The sequence below is a fragment of the Poeciliopsis prolifica genome, unplaced genomic scaffold, assembly GCF_027474105.1.
Source record: "Poeciliopsis prolifica strain line A6 unplaced genomic scaffold, Auburn_PproV2 SCAFFOLD057, whole genome shotgun sequence".
Classification (NCBI taxonomy): Eukaryota; Metazoa; Chordata; class Actinopteri; order Cyprinodontiformes; family Poeciliidae; genus Poeciliopsis; species Poeciliopsis prolifica.
This window is the reverse complement of record NW_026562432.1, coordinates 3,152,260-3,170,000: the sequence shown is the minus strand read 5'-3', so window position 1 is coordinate 3,170,000 and position 17,741 is coordinate 3,152,260. Positions and strand designations below refer to the sequence as shown.

At 36.2% G+C, this 17,741-nt stretch overlaps 2 protein-coding genes across 3 annotated transcripts in view; one reads left to right on the top strand and one right to left on the bottom strand.

Moving 5' to 3' along the window:
• ano9b (anoctamin 9b) overlaps positions 1-17,174 on the top strand; it is a 19,402-nt gene extending 2,228 nt beyond the window's left edge. Inside the window, exons 2-24 of one of the 2 annotated variants that reach the window (XM_055060131.1) lie at positions 722-787; positions 2,010-2,129; positions 2,225-2,361; positions 4,045-4,094; positions 4,231-4,289; positions 4,486-4,565; positions 5,632-5,766; positions 5,922-6,015; positions 6,584-6,644; positions 6,722-6,804; positions 7,836-7,940; positions 10,302-10,466; positions 12,591-12,627; positions 12,727-12,838; positions 13,063-13,117; positions 13,194-13,291; positions 13,365-13,561; positions 13,838-13,990; positions 14,168-14,312; positions 14,398-14,508; positions 14,592-14,682; positions 14,780-14,892; positions 16,769-17,174. In XM_055060131.1, coding sequence (XP_054916106.1) covers positions 722-787; positions 2,010-2,129; positions 2,225-2,361; positions 4,045-4,094; positions 4,231-4,289; positions 4,486-4,565; positions 5,632-5,766; positions 5,922-6,015; positions 6,584-6,644; positions 6,722-6,804; positions 7,836-7,940; positions 10,302-10,466; positions 12,591-12,627; positions 12,727-12,838; positions 13,063-13,117; positions 13,194-13,291; positions 13,365-13,561; positions 13,838-13,990; positions 14,168-14,312; positions 14,398-14,508; positions 14,592-14,682; positions 14,780-14,892; positions 16,769-16,802 — 2,301 coding nt within the window. In that variant the 3' untranslated portion in view covers positions 16,803-17,174. Of the gene's footprint in view, positions 1-721; positions 788-2,009; positions 2,130-2,224; positions 2,362-4,044; positions 4,095-4,230; positions 4,290-4,485; positions 4,566-5,631; positions 5,767-5,921; positions 6,016-6,583; positions 6,645-6,721; positions 6,805-7,835; positions 7,941-10,301; positions 10,467-12,590; positions 12,628-12,726; positions 12,839-13,062; positions 13,118-13,193; positions 13,292-13,364; positions 13,562-13,837; positions 13,991-14,167; positions 14,313-14,397; positions 14,509-14,591; positions 14,683-14,779; positions 14,893-16,768 lie in introns of those variants that run through there. The other variant, XM_055060132.1, reaches the window with a different exon arrangement.
• Positions 16,698-17,741, bottom strand: part of pkp3b (plakophilin 3b) — a 30,952-nt gene continuing 29,908 nt past the window's right edge. The window contains exon 15 of the transcript XR_008608169.1: positions 16,698-16,839. The gene's annotated coding sequence lies outside the window, so the exon portion shown is untranslated. The remainder of the gene's footprint in view (positions 16,840-17,741) is intronic.

Here is a 17,741-nt window from a genome sequence, read left to right as displayed (position 1 = left end):
CTAAAAAAAATAAAAATAAAATAAAATAAAATTATATGTTTCACCCACAAGAAAACTCAATTTAATATTACTATAACTAGATTTTAGAAAACTCTGTATTATTGTTTATAAATAAACAATATTTATAAATTTTGTTTATAAAATTTATAAATATTTTATAAAAAATAAAATATTGTTTTATTGTTCATGAATGTCCTGTAATTAATCATTACAGGACATTAACCTGTCCTGTCATGTGCAGGACAGATTCGGGGTCCTGCACATGACAGTTTCTAACAAATAATGCACCAATAAATCCACAGAGTTTGAACCTTACACCTTTTAATTGCAGCATGGCTTTGATACATATTGAATCACAATTAATCCAATTCCAGCATAAACCTTATCAGCTAATACACTGTTATTGCCCATTTATAAGTTTAGTCTTTTGTAGTTTTTAACATTTTTATGATGTACATGTTTTTCCAGAGTGTCACAAAAGGTTCTAAAACTCCCAAACTTGTATTACGAGGTAAGCTTAACAGTAAGAAAAGCTGCCATCAATCATGTGGAACTGAAGAGAACTAAATTAATTTAATGGCCTTAATTAAGAAAACTGGGAAAAGCAGAATTTAAATGTATAGTTTATGTTTTATGATCCATCAATGTAGTACAACAAATATAGCTCCATTAGCTGTTTTATTGATGAGACAAAATTTAAAGGCACTTGTCTCTTTTAAAGGACAAGATGGAGCTGCAGGAGAGCGAGAATGATGACCAGAGCAATACGCCTCTTCTTCCTTCTTTGGTAAGACTCAACTTCAACAGAACTTTGCCTAAGCTAACAGGCTAACTGTAGATTAGCCTCATGTACAACATGCAAACACAGAAGATACATGCTCACATAAAAACCTCTGTTTCTGTTCTGAACTGATAAGCCTGTATTATAACATTTATCAACAGAGGTAGCTTAATCTGCTGTCAGGATGCAGGATAACATGGTTATGCTGCTCAGCTTCTCATTTGGCTGACAAATTCTGACTAGATCTGATATTGATACTGAGATGAAGCTTTTGTCCTGGCAGCAAACATCATAACACCAGTTTAATGTTCTTCAGCTTGGTTCTAAATAAAACCAAAGCAGATTAACTTGAACAGATTCCAAAATGACTTAGTGAACAAGTGTGCATGTTCACTAGCAGATAACAATCATAATTTAGATAGGAAGTGTCAAAGTCTTCACCGGCTTCTTTTCTAAAACCTTAACTCTGATCTGACTTTACTGTTTGATACATGAAACGAAGGGGTTGAGTGTGCTCTGATCTGTGGGTTCATTCATGGTGTTGGCTGAGCAGGTCAGGTCCCAGCAAACAGAACAGCTTCTTCTGCATCAGCTCAGAACCTGAGTATCATTGTATGTACAGAAATGCACACAATTGGGGACTAGAGTGAAAGTGATGCAGTTTGGAAAGTTTTTCACAAGTGAAATTCTAAAAAGTATGGAATCTGCAGTATGCTCCCTTTACTTCAGGACCATTCAATAAAACTAGTCCAACCAACTTTTTTCAGAAGTCACATACTCAGTAGATTCAGTTGTTATGTGTGTCATCCCAAAATTAGCCTTGTTAGAAAACATTGGTGAACTACAAAAATTATGAAGAGCGGTGTGTACATGAGGATGATTGACAGCATTAAGACCGTCCTTCTGATTCTGATTGGTTGTGCCTATCTTAGGATGGCAATGGGACCATAGGGAAAAGTCAGAGTATCTCATGTATTCTCATCACAAGTTTGGAAGCAGCTTTAACAAATGTATTAAAAAAAAAACATTTTTGAAGTTGCATACTCCTGCTTTAATATTCATATGAACTCTGCTCATAATATGTTTATTCTATGATTATAATTAAGCATTTTCCTATTTTAACTATACACTGTGTTTTTGCTGTTCTCTTTGTCATCAGTGTTTAAAAATGAAAATGTCATTTTTCTCGGCTTTGTATATGGGGTTGTAATAGTTTGTGTTTGAACAGTGGATAAACTCTACATTTGACTTCTTACTGGTGGCGGACGAGGAGGAGCCACACACAGAGAAGTCTGACAAGCGAGAAAAGTTCATGGAAGAGCTAAAAACAAAAAACATTGCAATCACAGTGAGTTTATTGTTATTAGAACATCAAGATGCTGATTTTATTGCCATGAAGAGGAAAAAAAATTCACCAATATGCATTTTTATGTTGTCTGGCAGTGCATAGACCATGACAACAAAATATTTATTGGCTTGGTTGCTCCCAATGAGATATTTGAGGACTATAAGTACCTGATCAAAGTCTCTGATGCCTGCAGCTGGTGTAAAGATGAGGATAAAATCACCCAGGCTAACAGGTGTGTTCAACACACATTCACACACTTCCACTTTATACAAACACACCTATTTATAGAACTTGTGTTGGTAGTTCTAGGAAACGGCTTTGTCAGCTTTGAGCAAACACTTATGATTATAGTTAAGCATGATTTAATTGTTACTAAAAAAAACTACTAGTTAAAATTGTTTCTTCTTTAACTATTAATTTCCAGTAACAAAGCTATTCAGCATTAATATGTTCAAACTTGATCAAATGTTATGTTATAGGCTATTTAGCATTCTTTTTTTTTTTTTTTTACAATATTATTGAAGACCAAACATCTCTGTCATGATTTGTTCTTACAAAGACCATTGCTCATCATTTGCTGTTTGAGGAATAGCTGTGAATAACATCAGATTTCTGTTTTGTCTGCTTTTGTCTTTTTTGGCAAATGGTCATTTTTTCTCCTGAACCCATCCCAAGATGACTGAAACAGAAAAAATGATTTACCTGTTTGCCGAATCTATATTTGAAAGGGTTCTAAGACAATAGAAATAACTGACAAATTCCAGAAGTCATGTCTCACATCTGAGAAATGTGAGCAATGCTAAGGGTTGAATGGAACTTTAATTTGTGCTCTGCTGTGGTTGCCACACAACTCAAAAAAATAAAGCATTTACTTTGAAAGCAGCAAATTTTTGAACATGTGACAAAAACAACGTTCTCACACTTCTGTTTAAATCAATTTCTAAAAAGAACCTTTGAAGTTGGAACTCTTACTTTGAATATGTTTTTTTTTTGACTGTTCGATGGTCCAAAATAAGATGCCATTGAAAATGGTCGATAACCAATATTTATAGATATTATGATGACATGGTGGTGGGGCTCATCTTTGGAAGAGAGCAGATTAGGGAGATTACAGCTTAATTTAAGTGGCAATATTTTGACAGGTATCGATATCATTACTCTGACTATAGACTATAGTATGTGGTATTTTCAGCAAGCATTTTGGCCTGCATTTAGGCAATGTTTAGCACCTAAACATTTAGCCATTAAATGTTTTTTTTAGTCAATGTTTTTTTAGCACCTAAAAACATTGACTTATATGTTAGTTCTTAACTTCAAGATTTTGTAAGGAAAGAAAGACAATTATTGCCATGAAGAAGTAAAGTTTTTATACTTTCTGGCCAATGGTAGAATTAGTGACAGTGGAGATGAGATGAAGAAGAACCTGTGATCACTGTGGTCAATCAAAATGTTGAGATATGAAATAACTGAAGATGCAGCATTTGACAGGATTCAAACAAGCATGTATTCCAGAAAAGAAAAGAAAATGTGGTCTTAACCGAACGGGAATTGAAGCCATTTCCAGGAATGTCATACCTCAAATACCCAAGGTCAAGAATGTATTCATCATCGGAGCCTGGTTTGATGATCACATGGTACCAAGTGTTGTTTCACTTCTTGGAGAATATGAATCTTTTACATTTCAAGACATTTGTAGCTTATGCAGAAGCCTAATAAATGAGGGTTACATCCAGACATTCTCAAGAGTGCTAGTGTTTCACCATCACCATTGTAATGCTTTATGTTAAAACATAGACTGGTGTCTAAGGCAGTGTGCCCTTGTGTATAAATGGTGTAAAAGATTTCTTGCTGCTAGTAATGCTCAAAGAACCTACTTTTGCTAGTACTGAGCTCTTGTCCTTTTTGTGTTGCCCAGAATCCGAATTGTAAATTTTATTCTCAATAACACACGCATCAGCACAGGCGGTGAGTGGCTTTAATAATGGCTATTTCTTTTTTCATGTTTATGGATGAATGGATTGAGATGCAAATGTGTTATACATTAATAATACCAACACATTCTAAATCTTTTCACATTGTTTCACAATGTTAATATTTTCAGAGAACCTGGAGAAGCTGATAATGGAGGGTGTGTTTGAAACTATGTTCTGTCTTCATGAGGTGAGTAAACTTTTGACTGCTTATTTTCCAATTTGGTTTTGTGAAACCAATGCAAGTAAGTGATGAAAAGGAGTGACTGCAAACCCTTCAGCTTTCATCCACTTACTATTTTACTCATCCTTCTTTCTTTGAAGTAGTGTTTCTGGACTTCCTTGATGTTTTTAATTCATTTATTTTTACATGTCATGACTCTCAGAAAAAGGAGCAGAAGATGCTGCGAAGCAAGTGGGCTCGATGGTCGGCTCTCTTTACACCACAACCATTCGAAGACATCAAGTCAGTTTCTTACTCTTTATCACAACTGCCATGTGACTGAAACTATTTAGAGCTTTTAAGTTGTTTTTGTGCCTCATTATTTTTAAACTTTTCACAACATTTATTCCACAGAAAATTAAAAGCAAAGTCTGTCCTTAGGAGACTCAGCCAGACACTTTCTACTGGGGATTGGATGCTTTAAAAGTCTAAGCTGCAGGCATTACTAAAACAACAGATGATAACAGATACCAATCCCAAAATTGTAAATGACATTTTTATTTTATCTGAAATTTACAAAAATATTCAAAGGGATGGTTTGCATTCTCATTAAAAGTTCATTAATTCATGTAAAATTACATTTAAAATTTTTATTATCTAGAAACATTGAACAGATTTTGTTTTATTTATTTGTTTGATTTATATAGGCAAATCTTGCTGAAATATGAGGTCTCATGTTCAAGAACGTCCTATTATATTCATACATACACACATCAAAGCACATTACAGTCATTAAAACTCATGTAACCAATTAACTGAAAATATGACTAAAATAACATCTGTAGTTGCATTTTTGCTTTAGAAATGCCATTTAATAGGATCAGTTTGTATTCAGATGTCAACATCTGGTTTTAGACTAAGTCAAGAATAACTATTGATGACCAAATCTGTTTTATTAAACATGCTTGGTACTAACAAGCAAGAAATTACCTTACACTGTAAAACATTTGAGCCACATTTAGTTATGTTCTACTTTTTTAATCAAATAAATTTAGCAAGTTTTACAGTTTGAACCTAAATGTGTGAGATTGTGTAAGATACATTTACAGTAGTGAGATGCGTTAACGTTTGATTCATTTGGTCATACCTTCCAAGAGTTGAATAAACTAGAGCTTTAAGGTTAGCACTAACGAAGGAAGAAAAAGACAATAGCGGGAACTCAGAAGACTGAACTATTGTGAAAACAGTTAATATTTCTAAACTCAGGGTGTTTAACCCCTAGTCAGCTTATTAACTCAAAACACCTCTGATGGTTTCCTAAATGTGATCAGTTCTGTGTGCCTTGATTATATTTGTTCTGTTGATGCAGATCTTACTTTGGGGAGAAGGTGGCGCTGTACTACCTGTGGTTGAACTGGTACACCTTACTGCTGATTCCAGCTTCTGCTATAGGTGTAGTCATCTTCCTTTATGGTCTGGCCTTTTTCAACACCAGCCCTCTAATGTAAGTCAGGTATCTGCATAGAATTACACTTCTGCTCTAAACTATAAACATTTTACAGAGCAGCTTTTGAAGAGTTCCACATAAAACAAACTTTACATAAAAAATATTTCAGAAATGTTTAATGCTTCAACCTTTGTGTGTGTTCTTGTCCAAAGTAAGGAGGTGTGTGACTCTAATGTCACCATGTGTCCGAGATGTGACAGGGTGTGTGAGCCACTGCAGCTCTCAGAAACATGCACTTACGCTAAGGTGAGCATGACAAATTACTGGTCATCAGTCAAGAAATGGCGGAAAGGCCTGCAAAGAAACTAGTATGTTTTAGCAGAACTAAATAATAAATTAGTGAATGTCTTTTTTTTGTGGAAAATCAAAAATATTGGCAACATATTTGAAAAAGAGTTGCTTGATTTATCTTAATTTTCATTCATTCATTCATTTTCTTTTTTGAGGTGACTAGTGAATTTCTGTTGAACAGTATCAACAAGAAAATGTAACTTCAACCAAAAGGTTCACACATTTCCCTTCAACCAAAAGGGAAATGTGTTTTTTTTTTCCACAAAACAATTTTTGTCTTGTTACCCAAACAGGAAGTGCATAGCAGTGTTGGTGTACACTGAAGTTGAACTTAATTTTTCTTACTTGTTATCATGATGCTATCCAAACAAATCCAGTTAAAACTTATCTGGTTCCAGAATTTAATAATGTGGACCTAATCAGAACCGCACATGTAAATTTTAAAGCATACTGGTCAATTTGTGTTAGAAATAAAAAAAAAAGTTATGTTTATGTGTTTTTTTTTGTCTTCTTCCCTACACAGGTCAGTCTTTTGTTTGACAATGAGGGAACTGTTGCATTTGCTATGTTCATGGCAATCTGGGGTAAGTCTCTGATTTAATTACTGTTGCTGGTTTGCTGGTTTTCTGGGTGATTTTGACATTTACCCTCTTTGTTTCAGCCACAGCTTTCCTGGAGTTTTGGAAGAGACACAGAGCCAAATATGTCTCAGAATGGAAGGTCTATGACTGGTCTGAAGAAGAGGTACAGCTTTTCTTCAACATCAATCCCAACAATATGATGCCCTTTGGCGTGTTTGTTATTAGTCTTTAGGTAATAATTGACAGGACTTTTCCCTGAGCGATATCTATCTGAATAGCAACTTGTAGTATTTACTATTCAGATAGAATAAACCAAAATCATGAACACAACTGAACTGAGATTTGTACTATTGTATTCTGTTATGTTATTCTGATGATGGCTTTAATAGCTATAATAATGGAGATCACTGATTCATTTACTTCATGTTTCTCCAGTTTAATTCCATCATCTTTGCTGGTGTTTATTACTGGAAACTCATGATGTGTTCTGTTTATATTCAGAAGTCAGAGTTCCCAAAGTTGAATGTTTCCCATAAAATTACTACAAGTTGCTGGTGTAAAATATGTGGTATCATTTCTGTTACATAAACTTTGAGATATTGCCCACATAATTCTGTTGAGTATCTGTTAATGAACTTGTCCCTTTTTAGTGTTTGAATGTATAACATGGAGAGAAATACAATATTACCAGTTCTTTAACTTGCAACTAGTACCTCCTCTGCTAAATTATGAAATCATGAAATTATGACATGTTGAAAACATGTCATTGCTGGCAAAGATGTAGTTTACCTCGGCACTTTAATCCTAGCAGTGGAGGGTAGTTGTTTACAGCCCAGGCAATTTCCGGTCAGCGTTATAGCCCAGCTGGTGCATATGTTACTGCCACACATTAGTGATTGAATAAAAACAGATCCAATCATTTCAAACTTCAACAGAGTTCACAACTTCAGAAAGTAATCATTTCTCAATACTTGAGTCCAGACCCTCTGGACGAAGCCTATTGTGAAATAAAGGGGTTACGTTTACCAGGCTAAAGAAAACACTCTAGAACTTCTCAATCTTCTTAAATCATGTGAAAAATGATTGGCATACTACAGAACCTGTTTCTATTGTGGAAGTCTCTTTTTGTGTAGAATCAAACCAAGCTTTTCTATGAAATTTCAAGTGTTTGTGTTTTTGTCTGTGTATCAACAGGAAGAACTGATCTTGGAACTAGTCAATAATCCAAACTGTAAGGTCAAAGAGTTCAAACACTCATACTTTCAAAGCGCTTTGGTCCTCATCTTATTTACAGTCATGGTAAGAAACACACATGCACGCACACGCACACATGCCTACGCACGCACACATGCACGTACGCAGACACAGAGAGACAGACAGGTTATGTTTCTCTATCTTCTCTATCTATATGTGCATCGACTTCCATTTTTTTCTATAGCCTAAATCTAACCTAAACTCAATCCACACTTTAGCCCTAAACCTAACTCCTACCACAAAAATAGTACTTCTCATCTCCAGGGTGTGGTCCCCACAAAGAGCAGTGGGTTCCCACAACGTTATATGTGTTTGGAAAATGGTCTTTACAATGTGTCAATGTATCACCTGGACTGATGACAACACTATCATGGTGCAATGTTGTCACAGAGCACTGAAACTCAAAGCATCTTTGATGTGATTCTGGTGTAGGAGGAGTTGGCGTCAGAAATGTGTCTAAAGGTTGAAACGTCACAGGGAAGAGATTGACACAGAACATTGACAGTTCAGTTTCACAGCTACTGTTCATGTTTGCTGCTCAGTCAAGGCATCACTAATAACTATTTTACAGCAAGTTAAAAATGATTTTAAGTACTTTCTTCTTTGGGAATATAATAAAAAGCAACTCATTGGTTAGTTTCAATTTAAAGTACTGGTTTTTCAAATTCAGTTAAAAAAAAAACATTTATATAAAATACCGTATTTTGGAAGAAGGCGAAATTCTTTGCTTGCTGTTTTCACTTCCTTTCTGTTTCGCTCTATTTTATAACTTTATTTGCTTTTTAACCCTAGATATCTGATTTGCTGTATTTTATGGTTAATGAAGGGTTTTCTTGACAGCCAATATGTTTCTGGCCAATAAAAACTGTTTCAATCCCAGGAACAACACTCTAGTCAGAATTCTGTGGCAAACCAGTTCTGGTCGATCTGGAATTCTTGGAGTGGAGCTTCGTTATAGATGCACAAACTTTCACTTCTGTGGCCTCACAAAGTGAAAACTGCAGGTTACCAAACAGAGCAAATTGTTGACTGAGATCAACAATTTGAAATCAAATTTTGTTTATTCCATTTATGTTCCGAGGCATAAATCAAAATAAGTCTCCAGCTAGCTGTTTAAACTTGACATGTTAATGTCGCAGGTTTCAGTGTTTGTTCTAACTGAAAACTGTAAATTCCTTTGAAGCCAGTCTTTACATGTGACAATTGGGTTTTTAGGTTTCATTTCTGTTCTGAGCAGCTCCAGCTAATAACAAACAGCACTTCACATGACAGACAGATCAATGTACACAAAAAAATTGAATTTAAGTTAGTACAGTAAAATTAAGCAGTAAAGTTTTCTTTACTATAGCAATTGAGATAGTGATACTTCTTCTGATAACAACAAGAACTCCTCAATAAAACAAAATAACTCAAACATGCCCAGTATAATTTCAGTGTTGAATTATTTATATAAATATCACTTTGTAAACTGAATTCAATCTGAATTTGTTTGAAAATTTGAAAATTCATTCCAACCCCACTTATCCACAACCCAGCCAAAACATTCACAGCAATCAGTTATAACAACTCGAATGTAATGAGTTAGAGCAATATTTAATTTCCCTTTCGGATCAATAAAGTATTTTTGAATTTAATTAGTTTGAATTTTGAATTAGTTGTTACATCATAGTCATTAATACTACAGCATTTGCTGAAAGCATATTATGATTGAAGAAAAGGACAGTAATAAATAAACCATGTACAAAGTCTGTCTGAGAAAACAAGATTATTTGACATGATGGAATTGATTTGATGATCTGCCTATCGGAAGAAAGAGAGAGAGAGAGAGCAATAGAGAGCGAGAGAGAGAGAGAGATCGCTCCTACAGTAGCAACATGTGGACAATAATCTGACACACGTTAGTCCAGATTTTGTATCTGATGAATTACAACCTAAACATTCATGTTTGGAGAAAGAATTGTTTAGGAGACAACCACGTACTACTGAGATTTGGAAGATCCACTGTATTCTGGGTGCAGAAGTGAATGAATAAATGAAATACCAGAAAGATTAGAGTTCTTGATTATGCTTTAGAAAAAAAGTACTGTGAGAAAAGCTTTCATTTCAATCAAATATGCCTGTTTAACTCATCCTTACTCATCTCTATCTTGCAGTTCTTTGTAATAAAAGTCTCTTTTGGGAGAAGATATTAATGATGTGCATGAATAATGCTAATGCTGATAAATCATTGATATGTTTTGTTTGCCTTATTTTTATTCATTATCAACAGTCAAAGAGCTGTTTTGAGATTTACAGTGTTATATTTGTTGAAGGAAAAAAGCTACATGTGTTTGTGATTCCATTAATTTTGTGTGTGTGTGTGTGTGTGTGTGGGGGGGGGGATGTGTGGGTGTGTGTGTGTTGCAGTTGATGGTGATTATCGGCATCACTCATGCTCTTGTGGTGTTTCGAGTGATGACTGCCTCCTGGTTTTCGATAGCCGAGTCGGATTTTCTACAAGAAAAAGCCTTCATGTTTGCTATGCTGCTGGGAGCAGTGCTGCACTACATCACCATTCAGATCATGAACCGGGTATGTTTATTCAGATTCTGATTTTAAAATTAACACATCCAGCCCTGGTTGAAAAACATGCAGGAACAGATAAAAAACAGTTATTGATTTTAATCAGTCTGGATAGGGTTACAAAATCACTTCAAAGGCTTTTTGATTAAATAAAAACACAATAAAATCACAAATAGATGACTAAAGATCAGCAGTGAACCTTTGCTGGAGTGGCCAGCCTCTCAAACTTATTTAAAATGAATCAGAACTGGACTTACCAAGGAGATCACAGAAAACCCCAGAACAACTAAAGCACTGCTGGCCTAACCTGCCTGAGTTTGGTCAGTGTTTATGACTCAGGAGTAAGAAACAGACAAGGAAAGATTCGACTCAATTTGGTTTATTTATATAGTACGGTGCCCTCTAGGGGACATGGGGAACATTTTTTCTTTTGAATTACCTCGCAATACTTTTGCATTTTGTTGCAATATTAATACTGCAATATTTGCTGGTTTATTTTGCGTATAGTCACAAATGTCAATTTAAAATTTCAAATATATACACATTTAAAGAGCCTTGATAGTGTAGAATATGAATTGAAAATCGATTTATTCACTGCATGTTTATGTTTATACCTGTCTGTGGCTGAGATGGAACTGTACATGAAAACAGCTGTTTAAACCACTCAGAGTATCCCAACACAATCCTCCATTTCCCATAGAGGGTTCCATAACATAGCATCAGTTCACAACACAAGTTGTTTCAAGGCATGTTACAAAAAAAAAAAAAAAAAACTAAAAAATAAAAATAAAATCGACTGACATTTTTTAGGATTAGTGATTATTTATGTCTTTCTTCTGTGTCTGACTTGCATCTGAAACCACATACAGAGCCTGAAGCAAGTTAATGTTATCAACTTTTGAGAAAAGCTTTTCAACCTTCTAACAATGCCATCTGGTGATTAAATTGTGCAACTTTACACAACAATGAATTGCATAAATAAAAAAGCACAAATAACATAAAACTACATTTTACTGCAGCGTATACATGTGAGGCCCCTTTTAATGTCTTTCAGCATTAATTCCCCACTCACTTTCAATAAAATGAGTGGGGAAATAGCCTTCAATATTTCCTGCTGAGTTATATACTCTCATTGACCACTTTATTAGATACACCTTGCTACTACTGGGTTGGACCCCTTCTTCCTTCAGAATTGCCTGAAGGTAAAAGTCCTTTGTGGCTAAACCCACAAAGAATCCAACGAGGTACTGTTTGAATCCATTCAAAGAGTTACCGGAAACATTCCTCAGAGTCTGGTCCTTATGGACATGATAGCATCACACAGTTGGTGCAGATTTGTTGGCAGCACATTCATGACGGGAATCTCTTTTGGGGAGCATGTGCAAATTGTAGCCTTGGTTTCCTGAACTTAGCTGACTAGAATGGCACCTGGAGTGGTCTACTGCTGCTGTAGTCCATTCGGTTCAAGGTTTGATGTGTTACATACCACTTAGGTTATTTGAGTTACTGTTTTTGTTTTATCAGATTGAACCAGTCTGGCCATTCTCCTCTGACCTCTGGCATCAACAAGGCATTTGCGCCCAAAGAACTGCTGCTATTTTCTCCTTTTCAGACCGTTCTCTTCAATCCCTACAAATTGTTGTGCATGAAAATCTCAGGAGAGCAGAAGTTTCTGAAATACTCAGACCAGACAGTCTGGCACCAACAACCACACCACGTTCAAATTCACTTCAATCACCTTTCTTCTCCATTCTGATGCCCGTTTTGAACTGCAGCAGATCTTGGCCATGTTTACATGTCTAAAAGTATTAAGTTGCTGCCATCTGATTGGCTGATTGAACATTAATAAAGTGGTCAGTGAGTGTATATGTTTCATGGTTAGCTGAGATGCTTTAAACTTTAATATCAGTAAAAGTAGAACAAGAAATTCCTGAAACTATAATCCTTCCATTGTTTTATTTATCTTTCTAAAATTGACAAGAAAGTCTCTTGATAAATGTACAAAACGGGAGTACATTTGTTTTAAAAGCTTAAGAAAATATTTATTTGTTCTTGTGCATTATCCTGATCATACTCAACAACAGTATTATTCTACCATCTCTCATGTTAATCTAACTGTAATTTTGTTTGCAGGTGAACAGATGGGTGTCCCTAAAACTATGTGATCTAGGTGAGAGCATGAGTCCTGGTCAGGATGGAGCATTTCTTTCATTATGTTTTTAACCAGGTCATCTGTTTCTGAATGCTTTCTTCTGTCTGCATTACTCAGAGAAGCTGAACTCACTTGCTGCCAAAGAGAGAAGCTTCACAGTTAAAATGTTTACCTTTCAGTTCTTCACCCTCTTCTCCTCTCTCTTCTATGTGGCTTTTTTCATGGGCAGGTATGTACTCCTGGAATACCATGCAAGTCCAAAACACAACACATAGCTTTGTACTCCCTATGTTATTTCTTTTTATATGCTTTAGAATACTGCAAATATTTTTATAATTATTTCTTGTCTGTATGACTTGATTCTGATAAAAACACAGTGATGTTTTGAAAAAACCAAATGATACCAGTTTTCCAACAATTGGGTATAATAAAAATGTTCTTGCTTTGTGTCAGGATTAACGGTCATCCTACAAACTATGTGCGTTTAGTTGGGTACAGACTGGAAGAGGTGAGATCACTTCTTGGTTTGTCACACTGCAACAACATGGTAAATAGTAAACCCTGATGTGTGGTTTGTCTTGCAGTGCCATCCTAGTGGTTGTTTAACAGACCTTTTTACCCAAATGGCAGTGATCATGCTGCTCAAACAGACTCTCAACAACGTCTTTGAGATCCTTGGGCCGTAAGTGGGACGTTTTGTTTTGACTTTGCACGTTGCATTCAGGGAACCGATAGTGGATGTAATTCTCTTGCAGCTGGGCCAGAAGCCTTTGGAGGAAACGAACTGCAAAGCGGCTGAAGAGACAGTGTGGAAAATGCTACAGGAAGTCTTGTCGTAATAAACAGGGTCGTATTGAAGCATGTGAACTTTGCAAAAAACGAGACTGGCTGAGAAACTATCACCTTGGTAGCACGGACGCCTTCAGCCTGTTTAATGAGTTCTTGGAAATGGGTAGGTCTATGTCACTGTAACTACAAATATTACAGCCCTGAAAATGAGGGGAGAGAGAATCATGAGAGGGATTTTCACTTGTTTCTCTCACACTCCAGTTTAATGCAGTTAGAAATTAGCATAACATTAAATGCAGCTCAATGTCACACAAGGAGGAAAGTGCTCATTTATAAACCAAAATAAACCACATCTGACATGGCGTGGTTTTTGTTTCCAGCTTTTAGAATTGGAGGTTGCTGGTTAGCTTGCACGTTGTCCATTGCTCTCTGTCCTCAGTAATCCAGTTCAGCTTCACCACCACATTTGTGGCTGCCTTCCCTCTGGCGCCCCTTCTGGCTCTTATGAATAACATCATTGAGATTCGCCTGGATGCCATCAAAATGGTCCGCTATGAGCGGCGCCTTCTTCCCAGGAAGACCAATGACATTGGTAAGTCATGAAAAAGAAGCATTTCATGGTCTTTCATGTTGCTTTAAACTCAGAAAGCCTATCTTTAGAAAAGAGCCACAAAAAGAGCACTTTCTGCCGCTTAGTGCAATAGATACAACACAGAAACAGGAGTGTGTATGTAAGTGTTGCATTTGCAGATTATTTTTCTGTCTGCAGGAATATGGACGAAAGTGTTGGAAGCTGTTGGTGTTTTTGCTGTGATCATTAATGGCTTGGTCATTGGCATCTCATCTGACTTTATTCCTCGTCTGGTTTACCGTTATCATTACGGCCCATGTGCCAAAGGCATCAACTCGACAGAGTCAGTCATGTCTCCAGCTTAAAGCTCTGACATCATGTTAATGCTGGGTTATGTTCTATCCTCATGTTGTTTTTCTTATGTGCAGCTGTATGGATGGCTACATTAATGACACTCTGTCTGTAGCCTTCATGAAGACCAACATCAAAGATGAATATATGATGAAAACAAACGAGTATGCTAACGTCACTCAGTGCAGGTGAGAGAACTAAATGACTGGTTTGTGTTCACACATAGTGTTCCTTCATAGACGGGTCAACCAGGTCCAACTGTTGTTTACAGTTACAGAGACTACAGGAATCAAGACTACTCTCTGACCTCTCAGTTTTGGTTCGTCCTGGCTACACGCTTTGCGTTCATCATTCTCTTTGAGGTTAGTTCCTGGAATATTGAAAACATTTTTAAAATTAAAACTAGAAAAAGAACTGAATTTGGTTGTCTTACCTAATTTATCTTGTGTGTGTTTTCAGCACGTAGTGGTGGTGTGCAAGTTTATCGCAGCTTGGTTCGTCCAAGAGAAACCTGTCAAGGTTAAGAATCATCGCTTGAATGATAAAATGGATCGGCTCAAGAGTGAATTAATGTGAGTCAAATGGAATAAACATAAGTCATCTTAAAAGGAAAAACTAAAACACATTTTGTCCATGTGTAATGTAGTTTTTTCCGCTCCAACAGTATACCACACATTGTTTGATTTTGAGTTTGATGTGGTCTAGACTGTGTTGTACCTTTGTGATCTAAATATGATGTAATTTGCTTCTACCTGATGGCTCCAGTTCAGTGTAGTGCTGTGGTGTCAATTCATAATTAATGTGTTCTCAAGACACATTACCAGACAGTAGTACTGTTATAATACAGACACCAGTGTTTCCCTACCATTATCCAATTTATTTTATTAGCCAATCTAAATAACACGTGTGTGTTATGCTGCCTGGTCGTCCACCTCAGAATTTCTGCAGGGAGCTCTCGCCACCTTTCACTCAAACTGGAAGGTGCTCTTGCAGAGCAGGTTTGCCTGTAAAAGCATTTATATGATTCCTCTATGAGAATGTATTTTCACAAAATACTGCACCAACCTACATATTGAGAATAAAAGCCACGCCTCTTCTATCAAAAGCCACCAATGCCACAAATCACCAATTTTACCATGTATCTGTTTAAAAAGTCATACGCTGGTTTATGGTTTAGGATGCTGTAAAATATGACCAAATCCTGTTAACATGCTTTTGTAAATTACCTTCTGAATGTCAAAAATAATGACATTTATTCACGTCATTGAATTCAAGTTTTTATGAGTGTTTGCATTTGATGAGTGGCAGCATTCAATGGCCTGAATGAAAGCCATAATGTTTGCGGCTTGTGTCATCTGGAGAGATCTACCCCGAATACAAAGGGAACTTGGAGAGAAGAAATGAATAAGGATACTGTAAGGTGTTTGAAGGAGCTGTACATGACATCCTCCCTAGAGGAGGTGGAGAATGAAGACTTGATTCCATCACTGTGTCAGCAGTGGTTGAAGTGGTAAAGCTTCAGGACATTCTGTGTGGATGCTGAAGGCAGTGTGCCTGTGATGGTTGGCGCAACTCTTCAGTGTCATAATGACGATATGACAACACTGGTGGTGGTCTGATGTGGTGGTCTTTATATGTTAGGCTGGAGAGTATGTTCTGGATGAACTGCTTTAATCCCTGCACTCCGTGGGAATGCAGGGAGGGTCAGTAGTGTGATCGCATAGGATGTTGGAGAGACAGTTCCCTTACACCTTGAATTGAAGTGGAGCAATTTCACCCTGGTTTTGGATCGGAGGTCCACATCTTTACCCTCATTGCTGAGGAGATGTAGTCATAGAGAAGATGCTGTCTAGTTGGGGAACCTCCGAGTCTTTGCTTTCTGCTTTCTGGAAGACAGTTTTTATGCTGGCTTCCTAAGACAACTATTGAAGTTCCCCCTGTGAAAGAGTGAAACAGCCTTAATGAGAGTTAGATCCTGCTGATGATCTCAGGCTGGTCCTCAGCCTGAAGAAGGTGTACCGCTGGAGGTCAGTCTCTGCTCCGAGCAAAGATTTTCAGGTATTGAGGTTTCTAGTTCATGGGGTTCTGTATGCGCCGCTCCAGTCTGATGTGGTTCAGAAAGAACACAAACATTAAGCCAAAGATGAAAAGTTTTAAATGCTAGAAACTTTTAGAAATTGGAAAATGTAATTATTTATACCTTGCCTATAATATGTTTGTAGCACAGTGTCTCCTATCAGCAAAAATATAAAGCTGCAAACTTGATAAAATTCATTTTCCATGACTATTCCTTCTTATTTGTGGTATCTGTGTTGTTTTTCAGTGAACTGAGTTTTTGTTTTAAATACAATAAATAAAAAAACGAATTAATACAAAATTTCACATGCTTGAAGCAGTTTATTCAGATTTTAATTTTATTCTGTATGTTTTTTCTGTTTTTTTTTTCAGGGGCAGGAGGCATCCCAAATCAACCGAAGTGTGACCTTAGCTGACCTCCGATCTGTTTCCATTGAGAGGAGCTGAAATGAAAAAAAAAATAAAAATATGCTTTTTAATAATCTGTGCCTGCTGTTGTAATAATAATAATGTGAAATATTTTTTCAAGAATATTGTTGAAAATAGCAGTTTTTTTTTGTTTTGTTTTTTTTTACTTTGAAATGCAACTACATGTGTTATTGAATGTGGAACATTTAGCTGCTTCATTCCTGAACTAGTTTCATTGTTGCTCTTATTGTTTGTAAGAAAAAACAGATAAACATTTACTGTTGTTAAAATAGATGTGCAGTGAGCCAAACTGCTGAATATTTTCATTTTAATTTTTCTGTCTAAACAAGCAAGTAAATAAAACAGTCAAGAAGACAAATGTGGAGTCATCTCTTCTTTGGTCAGTGTCCAGCAATTAAACATGTCCTCCACATAACCCTGCTCTCAGGCTCTTCTCATGTCAGCTGTATAGTCACTCCCTTTTTAGCTGACAAATAAAGTACAATATGTGAATATAATCAAATACTGATGGATGAATGAATGAATGAATGAATGAATGAATGAGTGAATGGGAGATGTTTATACTAAAGCTAGGAAGTTAGGCTGGTAGAAGGCTGCAGTAAAATTCAGAAAAAGGATCAATATTGCATCACTTCCTTCACTCTAAAACAAATGATCCCTTTTTGGAGAAAACAAACACTTGCAATGAGCTGAAGGCTTTTTAGAAACAGGTTTTCTAAAAATAGTAACCGTGTTTAGAAAATCTCAGGGTTTTATTTTTTGTTCCAGAGGGAGAATGGAATCCAATTCTGAAATCATGACCATATTAACAGCCTCTGCACAGATAAATAGTGCATTGATCAAAATCCAGAGTTTCTGCCGATCTCTGTGAAGCAAGCTGCCTAATATTTGTTGCTTTTTAATTCAATTTAAAAAT